At 36.1% G+C, this 18648-nt stretch overlaps 1 protein-coding gene across 10 annotated transcripts in view; it reads left to right on the top strand.

Moving 5' to 3' along the window:
• The window catches only part of LOC100340280 (putative P2Y purinoceptor 10), a 50495-nt gene extending 32073 nt beyond the window's left edge, over window positions 1–18422 (top strand). For 4 of the 10 annotated variants that reach the window (XM_089324218.1, XM_089324216.1, XM_089324219.1 and 1 more), the window contains exons 2-3: window positions 16570–17022; window positions 17538–18422. In XM_089324218.1, coding sequence (XP_089180344.1) covers window positions 16619–17022; window positions 17538–17634 — 501 coding nt within the window. In that variant the 5' untranslated portion in view covers window positions 16570–16618 and the 3' untranslated portion in view covers window positions 17635–18422. Of the gene's footprint in view, window positions 1–10342; window positions 10468–16569 lie in introns of those variants that run through there. The other 6 variants (XM_070066809.2, XM_070066808.1, XM_008272964.4 and 3 more) reach the window with 3 other exon arrangements.
• The last annotated feature ends 226 nt before the right edge of the window (window positions 18423–18648 follow it).

Below are 18648 nucleotides of genomic sequence, written 5' to 3'. Positions count from 1 at the left end.
ACAGATATCTTAGTTCTGTCCAGTAAGTTCTGGAATGCTGTATTTTAATTTTCACTCATCTTAAAATATTTTCTAATTTCTCTTGTGGCTTTTTCCTTTGACCCATTTGTTATTTAAGTGCATATTCAAATTTCTTCATAATTGTGAATTCCTAAGATTTCCATACCATTATGGTCAGAGAACATACTTTTTTGATGGCAAGCATTTTAAACTTTTCAGATTCTTTTATGGGTTGACATGTGTTATATTTTGGAGAATGTTTCATGTGTACTTGAGAAAAATAAACTTACACACCCTGCTGTTGTTATGTAAATTGCTGTGTTATTGTCTGCTCAGTTTAGTTAATTTATAGTGTTGCTCAACTATTACAGATTCTGTGGATATCTGCCAAGTTGTACTATTCACTGCTGAAAGCTGAATAATGAATCCTCTCACTATTATTGTTTCACTTTAAATTTATTCCAGCTTTTACTTCACATATTTCAAGGTTCTATGTTTATTGCATGTATATTTTTAATTGATATGATTTCCTGATCAAATGATCTCTTTATCATATGATGTCCTTTGTCTTTAATAGAAATTGTTGTCTAAAGTGTATTTTGCTTGCTATTAGCATATCCTCCTACCTATTTTTTTTGTGTACACAATTTGCAAGACATATCTTTTTTGAAGATCCACACATTTATTTGAAAGCCAGAGTCACAGAGAGGAAGAGGGAGAGGCAGAGGCAGAGAGAGAAAGAGAAAGAGAGAGAGACTTCCATCTTACTCTCTAAACAGCCACAACTGCTGAAGCTAGGAGCCAGGAGTCTCATCAGGTCTCCCACATGGGTTCAGGGACCCATGGACAAGGGCCATCCTCCAGTGCCCTCCCAGGTGCATTAGCAAGGAGCTGGATAGGAAATGGAGTATCTGGCACTTGAACTGGTGCCCATATGGGATGCTGATACTGCAGGCGGTGGCTTTACCCACTAAGCCACAGTGGCAGCCCCCAAAAGGCATATCTTTTAACCTCCTTTTGGTATAAATGTATCAGTTCTTTTGAATATAGTGTGTGTATATTTAAGCAGCATATTGTTCTTTATTTTAATTCATTCTACCAATCTCTGCCTTTTTATTGGTATGTTTAATTTATGTAGTTTCATTGTAATTAGGGATAACGTTGAGTGGATATTTATATTGCTATTTGTTTTCTTAATGTCAAGTGATATCATGATATTTTTCCTTAATTTACCATTTCTTAATTTGTGTTACATAGATATTTTATTGTATACCACTTTAATTTATTTGTTTTTTCTTTTACTTTCATTTCTGAAGTATTTTCTTAGCGCTTCCTCTGTGTATTTCAATTAACATCTGACCTGAAGACAATCAAGTGCAGACTGATACCAATTTCAAGAATTTACTCTAATGTTCTAATATAACCCAGTTTATTCCCCCCTGTTTTGTTCTGTTATTGCCATATAAATTACATCCATAGGCATTATAAACCCACCAACACAGTTTTATCATTATTTGTTGCTCTTTGCAATATTTCAAGTTAGAAACTAAAAGAAAAGTGAGTCAAATAAAGGTATAGACTTTGTTTTATATTTCCTCATGTCATTAGGTAAACAACAAATAGGTATTTATACTTAATTTTGTACTAAGTTATGATTACCTACATTAGTAATCTTTTCTTCCTTTTTTGTGTTTTAGATACTGTTTCGTTCTTGGTGTTCAAAAGGTTTTCTTTTTTTATTTTCATTTATTTGGTGTTTTAAAAAATTGCTTTAGCAGTTCTTTTAGAGGAGGACAGCTTAGTATTACTTCCCTGGTAATAGCTATTTCCAAGAGATATTTTTGCTGAGATTCATGATTTAAGATTATAAATCTGTGTTATTTGAGCAATTGTTCCATACTGATGATGTATGGTTTCCTTCCAATGCCTCTCAAGATGTGTTTGTAAGTCTTGTTTTCGTAAGGTTGATTAAGACATGTATGTCTGCCCATTTATCCTGTTTGGGACAAATTAACTTCTTGAATCCATTGATTGATATCCTGAACCAGATTTGAGGAAATTTGAGCCATCAAACTTTTTTTTTAAATAATTTATTTATGGCCATCGCTGCGGCTCAATAGGCTAATCCTCTGCCTGCAGCGCTGGCACACCGGGTTCTGCTGGTCGGGGCGCTGGATTCTGTCCCGGTTGCCCCTCTTCCAGGCCAGCTCTCTGCTGTGGCCAGGGAGTGCAGTGGAGGATGGCCCAAGTGCTTGGGCCCTGCACCCCATGGGAGACCAGGAGAAGTACCTGGCTCCTGCCTTCGGATCAGCGTGGTGCACTGGCTGCAGCAGCCATTGGGGGGTGAACCAACGGCAAAGGAAGACCTTTCTCTCTGTCTCTCTCTCTCACTGTCCACTCTGCCTGTCAAAAAAAAAATTTATTTGCTTATTTGAAAGGCAGAGTTAGAGAGAAAGAGAAAGGGAGAGATATAGAAATACAGAGATCTTTCATCTCCTGATTCACTTCCTAGATTGTCAGGCCAAAGCAGGATCCAGGAACATCTGGTTTTCTCACATGCGTGGCAAGGGTCCAAAGACTTGTGCCATTAATAGGGAACTGGATTAGAAGTGGAACAGCTCGGACTTGAACCAGTACCCATATAGAATGCTGGCATCACAGGTAGCAGGTTAACCCACTGTGCCGTGATGCTACCCCAAACTCAGCCATCATTTTTTAAAGAATTTTTTCTGCTTCTGAGCTTCTTCAGTGTCGGGCCAAGATTTATAGGAAGGAACACACACACACACACTCACACAATTCACGGTTACACTGTTCCTCCTGGTCTCCCATGGGGTGCAGGGCCCAAGCACTTGGGCCATCCTCCACTGCACTCCCGGGCCACAACAGAGAGCTGGCCTGGAAGAGGGGCAACCGGGGCAGAATCCAGCGCCCCAACCGGGACTAGAACCCGGTGTGCCGGCGCCACAAGGCGGAGAATTAGCTTAGTGAGCCGCGGCGCCGGCCCCCTTAAGTTTTAAGACACTATTTTCCTTCACAGTTTACAGTTGTCTGACATTTGTTTCACATGTCTTACCGAAATTTTCATCATAATTAGTAGTGGGAATAGGGCAGAATGAACTTACTACATATTAACTTATATTGAAAAATTCATGGAACAGTAGTATTATCATTAGGTCTTTCTGGAATAATTTGGGAGGAGGAATCAGGATGCAGGCTGCCTGTTTGTAATAATCTTATCTTTTATTTTGTACCTGAAATTACACTATATGTTAATTAATTTAATTGACAGGTATGTTTTGAGTATTTGGTTACTGATTGAAACATTTCTAGCTCTCTTTTATTTCTAGTTCTCTTGGTTCAAGTTTTATAAAGGTAAACACAGTCTCTGCCCAAGAGCGTACAATTTAATAGGTGATAGAATCAATAAAGGAAATACGAGGCCCTATGAGAGCTTAGGGATGTGCCGAAATGAGACCTGGAGAGAAGTCAGCAAACGTGTCCTAGAGGATCATTGGAAGCCAGGAACTGAAAGAAAGTGAATTACCTACATGCAAAATGGGAAATAATATTTCAGGTGCAGAGGATTGTGCAAAATCATAGCTACAAAGGAAAACATCCATGGAAATGCAAGTACTTCATCATGGTAAGAGTAGAGAATGGTGATGAGGAGGACTGTAGAAATGATATTGGAAAGATAGGCCTGCAGGATTTAAATAAAACATAGTAAAATGTGTTCTAATATGGAAGAATCATTGAGGAAAATAAGCGGAAGTGGCACTATAGATTTGGCCTTTAAAAATATCTTTCGGGATGTAAAATATGTTGATTAGAATGGGCAAAATTATAAGCAGAAATAATTTAGAGAGGCTGATAATAGTAAGGAATAAGCAGATGATATGGTTGCCTGTATTAGAATGAAGATAATGGATAAAGAATTGGCTAAATTTAAAAAAGACATAAATCACAGGATTTGTTGACTGTGAGTAGGGTATCAGCAGATGAATATGCTAAAAATATTACCTAGATTGTGTGAGTTGAGTAATCATATAACACCATCCCAAATCAGATACTTTTAAGAGTGAAAGGCTTTGTCATTATTAATTATAGAGTGGGATAACATGTAAACCAGGAGAGTGACAGACAAATTAGGATATATATACAATTCACCTAACATATGGTGATAATAGTAAAAAAAAAAAAAAGGATGTGCTTTATATTCTGTTTAAAAAGTTTTAATCTTGGGGCTGGCATTGTGGCATAGCTGGTAAAGCCACTGCCTGTGATGCCGGCATCCCAAATGGGCACTGATTCCTGTCCTGGCTGCTCTACTTCCAACCCAGTCCTTGCTAACAGCCTAGGAAAATCAGCGGAGGGTGGCCAAAGACTTTGGGCCGCTGCAGCCACATGGGAAGCCCAGAAGATGTTCCTAGCTCCTGGCTTCAACCTGGTCCAGCCCTGGCCATTGAAGCTATTTGGGAAGTGAACCATCAGATGGAAGATTCTCTCTCTCTCTCTCTCTCTCTCTCTCTCTCTTTTCCTCTCTCTCTCTCTCTCTCTCTCTGTCTCTCCTTCTTTCTTTGTAACTCTGACTTTCAAATAAAAACGATTTAGTCTTACATGCCTATGGGACTATTTTGGAGTACAATAGGTACTTTTACCTATGTATAAGTATGTATGTTAGATTTATATATGTATATATGTATGTGTATATCTAGATTTCTGGAGATAGCTACAGACTGGAACAATGGAATTGAGAATCATGAGGTTATATGCAAGAGTAGATGAGAAAGACTTGAGAAATTAAGCAGTGTGAAAAGAATCCTTAGAACAAAACTGGGAACCCTGGCATTTCTGGAATTATAAAAAGATTCTATAAAAATAAGAGTCACTCAGAAAAGGAGAAAAATAGAAAAATGTGGAATCATAAAATCCAAAGAAAGTCTTCTGTGATGTAAGGAATGGTTAACCGAATAAAATGCTGAACAGAGGTCAGATATGATGGGGTTATATGTGATTCTAGTACATTTAGCAACAAGAACACAATTGGAAACTTTTGTAGGAAAATACCTGAAATGAATTAGGTCATGGCTTTCTAAAATTTTGTTTATTTTTGAGATAGTATATTGTTGAGACAACATATATTTAGCAGTAAATATATTTTTAGGTTTTTATAAAATTTTAATTAGCTTTTAACAGATTCAGTGTAGTTTGTAGATAACAATTCTATGAACATAATGATATTCCCTTTCCCCCTCCTACCCTGATTCCTTCTCCCTTTCTTTTTTTTAAGTTTTTGAGATAACATATTTTAAATTTACATTACAATAAAAGAATTAATAGTTCATCAAATAAGAAGTTTAACACGTAAAAATAAAAAAGACCCTAGTTTAGTGGGAATGTAGACAATAGTCATAAACAATAATTGAACAGAAAATATTTTTAATTAACATTATAGTCAAAGGCTTAATGCTCAATAAATAAAAAGTTAAATGATCATAGTTCAGCAGGGATTTGGGTAAGGGCTATAAACAATAATCAAATGAAAATATGTGTATTTTACTCATATACAGTCAATTTTAAAATATTCACGGATCATTAAAAGTATAGTTGTACACCATTATTAACAATTATCTCTGCTAAATTACAACCTTCTGGAAGGTATAACAATTGTTTTCAATATTTAGTCGCACAATGAATTACTTTTCACAAAAGTAGGTTTCAGTGAGCTAAGGATAGTAAGACAGTATGGACACTAAGAATGAAATGGGGATGAGTGTGATTTTAGATTTTACAATGAATCAATCTATGCTTTCAGAAAAGATGTATGAGTTCATTCTTATGTATTCCCCAGAGGTAGTCTTTAAAGTCAGGATAGTGTTACATTTGCAGCGACCCCAGAGATACCACCTCTTGTGTGACTAAGTTATCCCAAAATGTAACCAACATATTCAAAAGTCTTTACTGGATCCGCAGTTTGACAATATTTGGCTTGGATCAGATTACATATGAACAGATGTGAAATATGGGATAATTATAGAAAATTATTTTAATTACTGAAAAACATTATTCAAGCATAAATAGAATTCAATATTTCTAATGTGATATATTGGGAAAAGTACAATGAACAGAGAGTCATAAGACTTAGATTCTGGACCTGGTTTTGTCTTGAGTTCTCTATATGTCTTTCGGCAAGGCTCATCAATTTCTGAGCTTCAGATTACTCATTTTTAGCACAGAAATGATAGATTAGATAATACATAGGCTCTCTTCCAGAGTTATGATTTTCTGAACGTTGTTTAGCCAAATAAATGCTAAATATGTAGCAAAAGAAAACTTAATAACAAAACAATGTGTGACAATGTTGTAATGTCAAATAAATCCAGAAGTATTACATAAATCCTAAATCTCCCAGGGATAAAGATTATTCCAGATTAAGAGACTAGTCTATTTTGCGCTGATGCCTTATTTTTCCTTCTGTAGTGACGTACTACCTTTTACCCCAATGTAACATGGCTGTGCCAACTGATCACAGGCCCAGGCAATTTCTAAATAACAATGATAATAGTTAAAATTTATTAACTACCTTCTGTGGGCTTGACACTCATGGCAGTTCTGTTAATTCCATTATGAAGTGAGGAAATCAAAGCACATGGAAGTTAAAACACTTTCCCCAAATTAGTATGTGGCAAAGCCAGTAACCAAACTCCGTTTTTCAAAAAAGTCTGTGCTCCTCATCACAACGCTACATTATCAATGGAATATTAGCCAATTTAGTTCCTTAACAGACTAGATTTGGGCACTCTCGTGTCCTTGGAGTCACAGGACAGCGGGCGTGGAGTTAGAGTAAAATATTTTATTTCTCTGTGCTACAGTCATGTAAAAGGAAACAAATGAGCTATTGGGTTCTGCACAGGGCACTGGAGTTTTGACCATGAAGTTAGTCAGTGCTTTTCCTGCCTGAGTCTTAATTATACTCCAGGGTCACCCATCCTGAGTGCGAACAAGAACAAAGAAAGAATGCAATGAACATAGGCAGCATAGTCCTTTCTAGTACTGAAAGTAGTGGACCATAAACTTTACAGCAGGTCTGGATTTACATGTTTAAGTCCAATAGCTATGATTTGAGGGAGTCCAACAGATCTCTGATCCCCAAAGTATGTTTCAGTTTGAGTTCTACTATGTGAAATTTCACCATTCAAATATTTGAATAAAGCTATTATTTTCCTTTAATATTTTCCCTTAAGTACAAATATCATTACAGAGAATATTATTAAGTTTTAGGCATTCATTAGCATTTGTTTTGGTGTTTTACATTATTGATTAGGCTACTAGGAAGGGATTTCAGCAGCAAGACTGTGGAAGGACAGTGCTGGTTGGGTGGCAATAGAAGCCTTCATTAGGGAGATGTGACATAAATGGAACTTTGATGGATAGGTAATATTTCTTTAAGTGTGAAAGAGGAGTTGCCGCAATGCAATGGAGGTTGCAACTTTGTGAGGGCAGAGACCATTTTTGTCTGTATACCATGTCATCATCAGTACCTAAAACAATACCTAACACATTGAAGACATGAAAGATGTTAAATTAATAAGTTAATATCTATTATATTTGAAGATAAGGCTGTGATCTGAGACCCAGATAAGGAAAGCTTTGCATTTAGAAGTAACATGAAAGATATAACTAGGGGAAAGGTCCTAAAAGACTGTATGGACTTAAATATCACTTGTGCAAAGTGGGAGATGATAGAAAAGGCTAAATCTGTGTAATAAAAATTCCTATTGATGCCTCTGTGTTCTCCCCACAAAACCAAAATTCATCTACTCTATGACTTCCTTGACCCTTGTAATTTTTGTTGGATAGGGGAGTAGACGGGATATCCTAAGCATTTCCTTCACTCATCAAGGTTAGGGCACAGTGAGGTGAATTAGAATGATTCATAGAGTGAGAGGAATGATTACTGCCACAATCCAAAATCTAGTTAACAGGGTCCTTTATTCTCAGGCAAGTTTCTTGGCCACTTCATAACTGTCCCTCATCAAAAAAGATTACAAATATAAAAATTAAAATGATAATTTTTATTTTCTGTGGGTAGAATACTCCAATGATGGGGCCAATGAGGTGGGCCTTACATAAGTAGGTAGTTTACTATAGGTCTGTGGCTTAAATATTTCTGAAGAAGTAGTGCCCTGAAATAATCTGCTGGTTGAGAAGTTGGTAACAAACATGAAATTCAACAACAGCCTGAGGTGTAGTCAGACTATCCTGTGCTCAACCCTTGTTTATCTGAAATCAGCAGCTCTCTCTTTCCTTACTTAGCAGACATTCCTGGTCCTACAGTTCAAGAAATCAGCACTCATATGGGATGCTAGTGTCACAGGTGGTGACTTAACCTGCTGCATCCACGACATCACTCCAGGTTTATTGGGTTTAAATTCATGTTCCATCATGAACTAGCAGTTTAGCAATAAGAACAAAAAGAAGAATCATTTCTCAAAATTCAAATGGGCATAATGACAATATATCCTTACTTATATGATTTTTATGAAGATTAAGTTTAAATATAGGTTAAACATAAGCTAGATAATGCCTGGCACAAAGCAAATGTAATTGTTGTTAAACACTGCTGCTATGTGGTATAAGTTGCTAGATACTTCAAAAATCCCAAGAAAGTCAACAAAAACCAAAGAAATCAGGAGCAGCTTCCTGTGTTACATGAATGTTAAGCTGAACTTTGGAATGTATTTATATACATCTTATTTAATAACTTACAAAAATTACATGCAATGAAATGGAAAAACAACCACACTAGTTATGATAATATGAAGTATTATATATATATGCATTGCTTAACTCTTTGAATGTAAAAAAAAGGCAATAGTATAAATTATATAGTTTAAGAAATTGTGGCTCAACTAAGCTAGGAAATATAATTCATACTCAAATTCAGGTCTTCCTGACTCCAAAGATTGTAGTTGGAACCACTATAGTACATCTACTGTCAATAAAAAAGTAATAAATCTAGAAAATTGAATTAAAAACTTGTTGGCATCAGAATAGGAATTTCAAAAAGTGTTTGGGCATGAAAATGTATATGCCTCTCCAATTTCTGGGGGAAAATTTAAAAAATCAGAACTATGTTTCCCATTTTACAAATGAAAATCAGTCATAAATTAACAAAGTGCTTATCAGTTACATTTTGAATGCTAATGAAAGCTTTTTAAAAGCTTTTATTTAATGAATGCAAATTTCATAGGTACAACTTTAGGAATATAGTGGTTCTTCCCCCTATACCCACGCTCCCACCTCCACTCCCATCCCACTTCCTACTCCCTTTCCCATCCCATTCTTCGTTAAAATTTAATGAAAAGTTTTAAGGCTAATGCACTTTTTTTCTTTGATTGAATTTACTGTTTTCAACTTTCTGGTATTCAAGAAGAAAATAGGATTTGTGAGATCATTACTTATCTCAAAAATTGTTTATCTTACTTTAATATGTGAATACTTATAAGTTCATGGAAATGGAATTAAAATAAAAGTTTATTTTGGTGTGAAGAATTTTGAAGTGTGTGCATAGTTGGTTTTTCAAAATATTTACTTTCTATGAACCCTTTGAAGACTCCTTGTGGGAATGGATTTCAAAAATTTTGCACCAACATAAGCTTATATTTTAAGATATTACCTGTGTATTTATTCAATAGGCAGCTGTGTGGGGAGACTGGTTTCTCATCTGCTGGCTCACTCCACAGATGACCACTACAAACATGGGGCTGGACTGGTACTGAACAGGGGCCAAAGCCAGTACCCAAGATCTCAATCTAGGTCCCCTACATGAGTGACAAGAACCCAACTATTTGAGCCATCATTGCTACCTCCAGGGTCTGCATTAGCAGAAAGCTGGAGTCAGGAACCAGAGTTGGTTTATGGAACCCAGGTACACCCACGTGCAATGTGGATGTCCCAACAGGTGTCCTAACTACTATGCCAGATGCCCACCCCAAATTATCTAATGAGTCCATTTTTCCCATGAACATTTTTAAATACCCTTATACATGCTTTGTTTTATACTAGTCTTGAACTTTCAGAAACATTGTTCTTTGAAGTGCATAAGTCACAAAATAGTGATTAGTCTTTTTTTTAAGAATTATTTATTTGGAGGGCAGAATTACAGAGAGGAAGAGGCAAAGAGATAGAGAGAAGTCTTCTGTCTGCTCTTTCACTCCCCAAATGACTGAAAAGCTTGGAGCTGGACCAATCTGAAGCCAGGATCCAGGAACTTCTTCCAGGTATCCCACGTGAGTGCAGGGGCCCAAGGACTTACGCCATCTTCAATTGCTTTCCCAGGCCATAGCAGAGAGCTGGATCAGAAGAAGAGTAGCCAGGACTTGAACCGGAGCCCATATGGGATGCTAGCACTGCAAGTGGTGGCTTTACCTGCTACGCCACAGCACTGGCCCCAAAAGAGTGGTAATTCTGAAAATTAATAATAATTTTTAAATTGAAATAATTTGGGTAAGAATGTTAGAATATTTTAGTAATAATTTTTTAAGCTTTTCTCAAAGATGTAGAGTAGTAAAAAATAACAGCTAAACGTTTAATTTTTCAATAAGGTATTAAGAGAGTGATGACATTCTTCCAAATGCAGTGATAAAAGAAAAACCATAGAATCCTGATACTTTGCTTTCTAAAATCTAAATACAATGCAATGATTTCATCACTGTATTTTGTATTTTTTAAAAAGAATTATTTTATTTGAAAGACAGAGTTACAGAGAGAGGTAGAGCCAGAGAGCGAGAGAAGTCTTCATCTGCTGGTTCACCCCCCAAATGACCGCAAAGGCCAGAGCTGAATTTATCTGAAGCCAGGAGCCTGGAGCTTCTTCCAGGTCTCCCTGGTGCAGGGGCCCAAGGACTTGGGCCATCTTCTACTGCTTTCCCAGGCCATAGCAGAAAGCTGGATCAAAGAGGAGCAGTCGGGACTTGAACCAGTGCCTGTATGGGATGCCGGCACTGCATGCCGGTATTTTTTTTTAAATCTTGATTAATTTATTTTATTTTATTTATTAATTTTTAAGCTTTTATTTAATGCATACAATTTTCATAGGTACAACTTTAGGAATATAGTGTTTTTCCCCCCATAATCACCCCCTCCCCCATGCCTCTCCAATCTCCTAATCCCTCTCCCATCCCATTCTTCTTTAAGATTCATTTTAATTAACTTTATATACAGAAGACCAACACTATACTAAGCAAGGATTTCAACAGTTTGCACCCCCCCACACCGTATAAAGTACTGTTTGAGAACAAGTTTTGCAGTTAATTCTCATAGTACAACTCATTAAGAACAGAGGTCCTACATGGGGAGTAAATGCACAGTGACTTCTGTTGTTAATTTAACAATTAACACTCTTATTTATGACCTCAGTGATCACCTGAGGCTCTTGCCATGAGCCACCAAGGCTATGGAAGCCTTTTGTGACCACAGACTTCGTCAGTATTCAGATAAGGCCATAAGTGAAGTGAAAGTTCTCTCCTCCCTTCAGAGAAAATTACATCCATCTTTGATGGCTCTTTCTTTCCACTGGGGTCTCATACACAGAGATCCTTCATGTAGGATATTTTTGCAACAGTGTCTTGGCTTTCCATCAGGCTTTTTTTTTTTTTTTTTTTGACAGGCAGAGTGGACAGTGAGAGAGAGAGACAGAGAGAAAGGTCTTCTTTTGCCGTTGGTTCACCCTCCAGTGGCCGCCAAGCAGCTGCACCACAGCACCGGCTCCTGTGTTTTATCTTACTATCACTTTCTTCCGTACAGGACACAGAAATAATTGAATGTAGATAAATAGACCAGATCACAGTACACAGTGATAAATGTTAGGCCACAAATATTTTCTTGGTTTCCTTGTTTCCCATGTGGAAAAGAAATTATTAATTATTTTTTAATTAAATGAGTCACAATATTTATGAAGAGGTAATATGTTGATTTCTCAGATAAAATACAATCCTTGATTTTATTAACAAAGTGTTAAGGTAATAATTTTCTTTTTTTGTTTTAAATATTTATTTTATTTATTTCAAAGGTAGAGTTACAGGAGGTGGGGGAGACAAAGAGAGAGGTCTTCCATGCACTGGTCCATTTCCCAAGTGGCCACAATGGCCAAGGCTGGGCCAGGCCAAAAGCAAGGATCTAGGACATTCAACTTGGTCTCCCACATGGGTGCAGGGGTTGGGCCACCCTCTGTTGCTTTCCCAGGCATTAGAAGAGGGCTGGATCAGAAGTCAAGCAGCCAGGACTTGAACTGTTGTCCACACGGGAGCTGCAATCAGCGACATAACCTTCTAAGCAACAGCTCTGGCCTCAAGGTGTTGTTTTTCAAAGTCTGGGCTCTGGAGCACATGAATATTTATTGGAAATGCAAATTCTCAAGCCCTACTTCAGAACTACTTAATCAGAATCTCGTTGGATAGGATAGCCCGCTGATAATTCTGAGGCATGCTGAAGTTTGAGAACCACTGTTTTGAGATGGGAATGAAAAATACTTTTTGGGTTGGTTTGTGACAACACAGAAGTTACTTTTCGGTTAGATCTTAAAAAATGAGACGTAAATTCTGGAGACCTATCATACATCATAGTGTTAGAATTAATAATAATGTATGGCATACTTGAAAATTGCTAGGAGATTAGATTTAAAGCATCCTCACAAAAATAATAAGTATATGGGTTAGCAATGAATTAATCAGCTTGATTTTAGCATTGCACACTGTATATGTATCTCAAAACATCACATTGTACATCATAATTATATCGAATTTGTTATTTAAAAATTAAAAATGAGTCAGAATTCTCTATCATATTTCTTTTCCCAACTAAACAAAATTTGTTATATATGGAAAACACACATATTTAAAAATATGATGTTATGAGAAAGCAATAGTTTTGAAATTTCATATAAGATGCCTTCCTGGAGACAGTGTTGCACTATGCATCAAAAGCCTCAAAATTTTTCTTGTAAGAATTTATCCAAAGGATAAATTCACAAAGATGAGTGCTCAGAAATGTTTATCAAGTCATTGCTTCTAAAAGTAAAACAATGGCAATCTACTTCATTGTCTACCAGTTAAATTAATTATAGTATATGAAATTAGATTTGCATATTTATTGACATAGACATTTGTGATTATTATAGAATGAATATAAACCATAATTTTAAAAGGATATATGAGTAAAATTTCATTAAAATAATTACATGGGTAGTCATTTACTGATGTATGTACATAGAAAAAGCTGAAAGGATGTATACCAAAATGTTAGCGATGAAAATTCTGGAAATGTATATATTATATATATATATATATAATTTGTGTTTATTTTGCTTATCTCTGTTTTTGAATGTGAAACTCCAACCCTGTGCGAAGAAATACAAAAGTTTCAAAACAGCATAAGCTAAAATTCAACAGGCTTCTTACACAATCTTATCACTAGGGACTAGAAATATTTATTTTAAAAAAGTACTGCATTTGTCCTAGAATATTTGGAAGCAACTAATCCCTCTTGTTATAACAGTTCATAGTCAAGGTTAGTGGTTTAAAATCTGGCACCAGTTCATTTCTGAGCATTTGTATTATTACTAGATAATTGTAAAAATATGGTTTTCATTTTAGAAGTTCCTGGAAAAATAGAAACAGCTCTGTAATGGGAGGCGAGATATCCTGGTCAGCATTTGCCACTAACTTTTTGTATGAGTTTGGAAATTTTAGTACGAACCCCCTTTTCTGGCCTTAGTTTTCTCACATAAAAAGTAACTGAATCAGACGATCTTAATGGCCTTTAGTAGCTCTAATACTTTAGGGATCTACAATGCATTTCAAAGTCAAACTGTCATTAGAGAGCTGTATGAAGGATGGAGGTTGAGAAACATAGCATAAAATAAACCCAAAGTCTCTCAAATGCCCTTTAAAGATGTTTGCTTCTAAAGTTTGACAGGATGCTGCTGGTACTTCTCTTTCTTAGTAAGATTGCTGTCTTAATGTAATCTTTAAAAAATATTATGTTAAAGATCAAAAGCTTTTTGAACGTTGGTATACTTATGACACCTGGTGGTCAAGTCAAACATCACAGCTAAATTCTAATCCCCCAGACACTCATTCCTATGCTCTCAGTGAGACCTTTTCTTTACTTCTAGATTCATCTGTCCATCATGCATTCTGTGATTCACTCAACAAAAACTTAGTGAACTCCTCATATGTTTAAGGCACTTTACTAAGCACTTTACTATGGAGGAAAGGAAGAAGAGGACCAGTCTTTGATACGTAAAAGATCGTTATGTATTTAGAACAACACAATAGATTGCATGGAAAGGTAAATAACCACTGCATGTTGAATGTGCTAAGTGTATTCTCACTAAAGAAAATTTTCAAAATCATGCATACAATGAGGCCAGAGGAAAGACTTGTGGTTTGGAGAAATCAGGAAAGGTTTCAGGTAGGAAGTGAGTCTTGACTTTCTTGAAGTCTCATCTGTAAGGTAACATCAATATGTTATTATTTCATAGGATTTCTGAGAAGATTGATTGAGAAAGTATATGCAGAGTACTTAGCAGAGCACCTGGTCAAAAGTAGGCGTTCAGTGATTGTTAATCATTTTTATAACAAAGCCACAGGTGACTAGGAAAGATTTCATGTACATTAACTGTTCTATAATTCTATCAAGACCACTTCTGATTCATGATTGTGTGCTTTTTTAAAATTTAGATTGATTATACAGAGCATGAGATTATTTTAGTTAGTGCATTTGATAAACAGACAAATAAACCACAATAAAAGATGGCGTGGAGTCTTTAGAGTTTACTAGAATAATTGGTTGATTGAGCAAAACAGTTAACTAAATGCAAAAACACCAAAAAAACTCATTGAGAATAGCTGTTCGCCTGAATGACCTAGTTGTTTGACTGCAATAAACTGTCAGTTTGGTAAATACAGTGTTTCTGAGAGCCTCACATGGTCAGTGCAAAGGTATCAAGCATGTTGTTTCCCACTGTACAGGCTGTACATAGGTTGGCTACATTTTTCCATTCTTTTAACTGACTGTGTTTGAAGTTGAATAGACACTATCTCAGACTTTATATTGTTTTCAAAACTCATATTTCAAGTGTTGTTGCAAAATGTGCATTTACTTTTGTGCTTGAATTTACTTTTGTGCTTCCTTTCCTTTATTTCTGTAAAATATGTATCAAACTAAAATTTCCATTGCAAACAATAAAGAGTATAAAGGAGTATTAAAATCACACTTATAGTTTTGCTTCTACAATAAGGTGCATAAATAATATTTCTTAAAAGTATCAAACACTTGGGTAATTGACCTAACATTTTCAAGAATAAAATAAGCTATACTGTAGTGGCTCTTGGCCAGAAGCAATAATGTTCTGACACTAAAGAAAACCAAGAACAAGACCCATGTCATATTAGGAACACATGTTTGCTCTGGAAAAATATTTGATAGGGGACAGAATTGCTGTCTTCAGACATTTGAAGAGATTTCATGTGTAAAGGGAGTAGACTTCAATTTTTGTTTGAGTTTGGCAGGAGGAACTAGGTTGAAATGACAGGAACAAATTTTGACTCATAGAGGGAAGATGTTTATAAAAAGTATGATTATAAAAATATAGCCTTCTATATTAATAACTTTTCACCAGAGTTACCCTAAGAGTTGAAGGAAAGATAATCCTTTTCACTCTTATTTATTTATTGTTTGTTTGTTTGTTTGTTATTGCATCTAATAGCAAACGCACTCTAGTCCTTCATATACTTTAGTAGCTGAAATGATTACAAACATAGTCTCAATTTAGCATGATTGTCTGAAAACACCATGATTTTGTTAATAAACACAAAAATTCAGTTGCAGATGCTTCTTAGACGCACCATGAAATGCAAGCAAGACTAAGTCTGTCCCTCGTAAAATTCTGAAGGAGAGAGGCAAAGATTATCAGAATTGTACTAGCTTTTCCAAGATTCTACTCTTGTAAGGCCTAGTGACCTGTCAACATATCCTCAGGTTCCTATCCCATATCTTGTTCACAAAGTTCACAAATACACCTCAGCAATCATAGAATCCTTTATAATGTTGTAGTTGAAAATGGAGTAAGTTTTTTCTCTTTTAGGTTTGATGATAGGGAACTTAGTTACATTTCAAACTTTGAAAATACAGATGGTAACGACTGGAAAACAGAACTGTGGAACTCCACAAAGGTGTTGGGATGTATATATCAGGGCTGTTTTGCAGTGAAGTCTTGCCAGTTGATTACCTCTGCAAGTTCAATTACTGCCTCTTACAACTAAAAGGAAAATATGACTGTGGTTATTACCAAAATGCCAATCTTTTTTTATTCATGGAAATATCTTTGTCAATGCTGTTATCAGTTTGTAGATGAGCGTGATATTTTTGGTTTACATAGACATGTTTTCATTTTTATTAAAGTTCACACCTAAATGTTTCTATGGTAGGAAACAAATATGCCTATATACTGATATATGGACTGGTTTGCCCTTGACCATATTTTTGTTCTGTTTTCTGCAGATATCATCATTCTAATGCTTTCCCTAAGGAAGGAACATAAATTCTCGAGATGGGAAGTAACAGCACAAACAGTACAAGAGCAAAGTGCACTGATCTTCAAATGTCATTTCAATACTCCCTGTATGCTACCACTTACATTCTCATATTCGTCCCTGGTCTTCTGGCCAACACTGCAGCCTTGTGGGTTCTGTGCCGCTTCATCAGGAGGAAAAATAAAGCCATCATTTTCATGATCAACCTCTCCGTGGCTGACCTTGCTCACGTGCTGTCCTTGCCCCTCCGGATTTACTATTACATCAGCCACCACTGGCCTTTCCAGAGGGCCGTTTGCCTGCTGTGCTTCTACCTGAAGTATCTCAACATGTATGCCAGCATTTTCTTCCTGACGTGCATCAGTCTTCAGAGGTGCTTCTTTCTCCTCAAGCCCTTCAGGGCCAGAGACTGGAAGCGGAGGTACGATGTGGGCATCAGTGCTGCCATCTGGGTCGTCGTGGGGACTGCCTGCTTGCCAATCCCTATTCTGAGAAGTGCTGGCTTAGCCAACAACACCAAATTCTGCTTTGCTGATTTAGGGCTTCACAATATTAGCATGGCTTCCTCGATTGGCATGGTAACTGCAGCTGAACTTGGAGGGTTTATATTGCCTGTTATTATTATTACTTATTGCACGTGGAAAACAAGAAAATCTTTACGAGAAGTTCAAGTTGCCCCTCAGAATACCAAAGAGAGGAAAAAGGCTTTGAAGATGGTCCTGATGTGTGCAGTGGTGTTCATTGTGTGTTTCACTCCCTACCATCTTAACTTCCCATTCTTCATGATGGTGAAGCAAGAAGTCTTTTCAAATTGCTCTTTTATTAAGAGCACTTTATGTTTCCATATCATTTCCCTGTGTCTTGCCAATCTGAATTGCTGTCTTGATCCAGTTATATATTATTTTATGACCTCAGAATTTCGTGATCAATTTTCAGAACATGGTGGCTTGGTTCTTCAGTCATGTGTGAGATGCAAGAACAGTGCTTTGGAAATTCATCAAAGGAAGGAGGACCTTCAAACCATCTCTCTTGAATGTTTGGACGATTCCAAGACAATGTAATCACATAATTTGCTAAAGTGATCTATATACCCTATCAATTTAGCTACATTACTTCGAAGACTTACTCTTTAAAACTGGTGCTGTTGAGTGCTTTAATTAAATATGGCCGGGCCCCCTTTCCTTCATAATCCAAAATGATACCACTGAAGGAATTATCCATGCCTGTTTTGTGTAGACGGATACACACTGTCCTATGAAACATGTGAGAAGGTATGTTAATTTACAAAAAATGATGAGCAACAGGATGGATTGCACACCTGTTCCTCAGCAATGGGTCTAATCTTTTCACCCTCTCCTGAGAGAAAAAAATGTGAATTGAACACAGGTGGCCTTAGGGAAATTTTCTAACATTGAAAACTACATATCAAAACAACATACTCCTAGCTTTATTTAGAAAATACACACTACTTGAATAGAATATGTTGAAGAGGAAAGACTTTTTAATATTAATTTGAGTTATGAAAATAAAACCCTATAACTTAAAATATCTATGAGACCTTTTTTCTTCTTGGGTAAATAAACAATTCAGGTGACCCCAAATATTTCAAAAGTATCATGGAATTTATGCACAGCACATATACATTAAACACGAAATAAAATTCGATTATATCATATTTCACAAACTTGAGTTTCAGGAATTCTAATGATGACTCTCATCTTGGGCATCTGAGTGTTTGTGATGTGATGCATGTTTTTATATAATGACAGTCATTCCGAAATCATTTTGTTATATTTGTTCATTAAAGTCAACTGTACCATGGTCTGTGTCGATTTACTGCTCTGAATACAATCTGAGTCACAACTTCCCTTGATGTGCATGAATCAGTGAGTTAATAAGAGTCAAAAATCTCTCATACAGAATTCCAGTTGCTAAACCCTAGTCAGATCACATTTCTCATAAGTAAAGATATATGTAAAACAAATATAGTTGAATTCAATTCTATTATTGGTAGGGAATGAAAAACTGCTAGTTTTTAAATCTATTA

The sequence above is a fragment of the Oryctolagus cuniculus genome, chromosome X, assembly GCF_051225735.1.
Source record: "Oryctolagus cuniculus isolate XC-2025 breed Fujian yellow rabbit chromosome X, ASM5122573v1, whole genome shotgun sequence".
NCBI lineage: Eukaryota > Metazoa > Chordata > Mammalia > Lagomorpha > Leporidae > Oryctolagus > Oryctolagus cuniculus.
The sequence above is the reverse complement of the archived record's forward strand: the minus strand, read 5'-3'. Positions and strand labels throughout refer to the sequence as shown.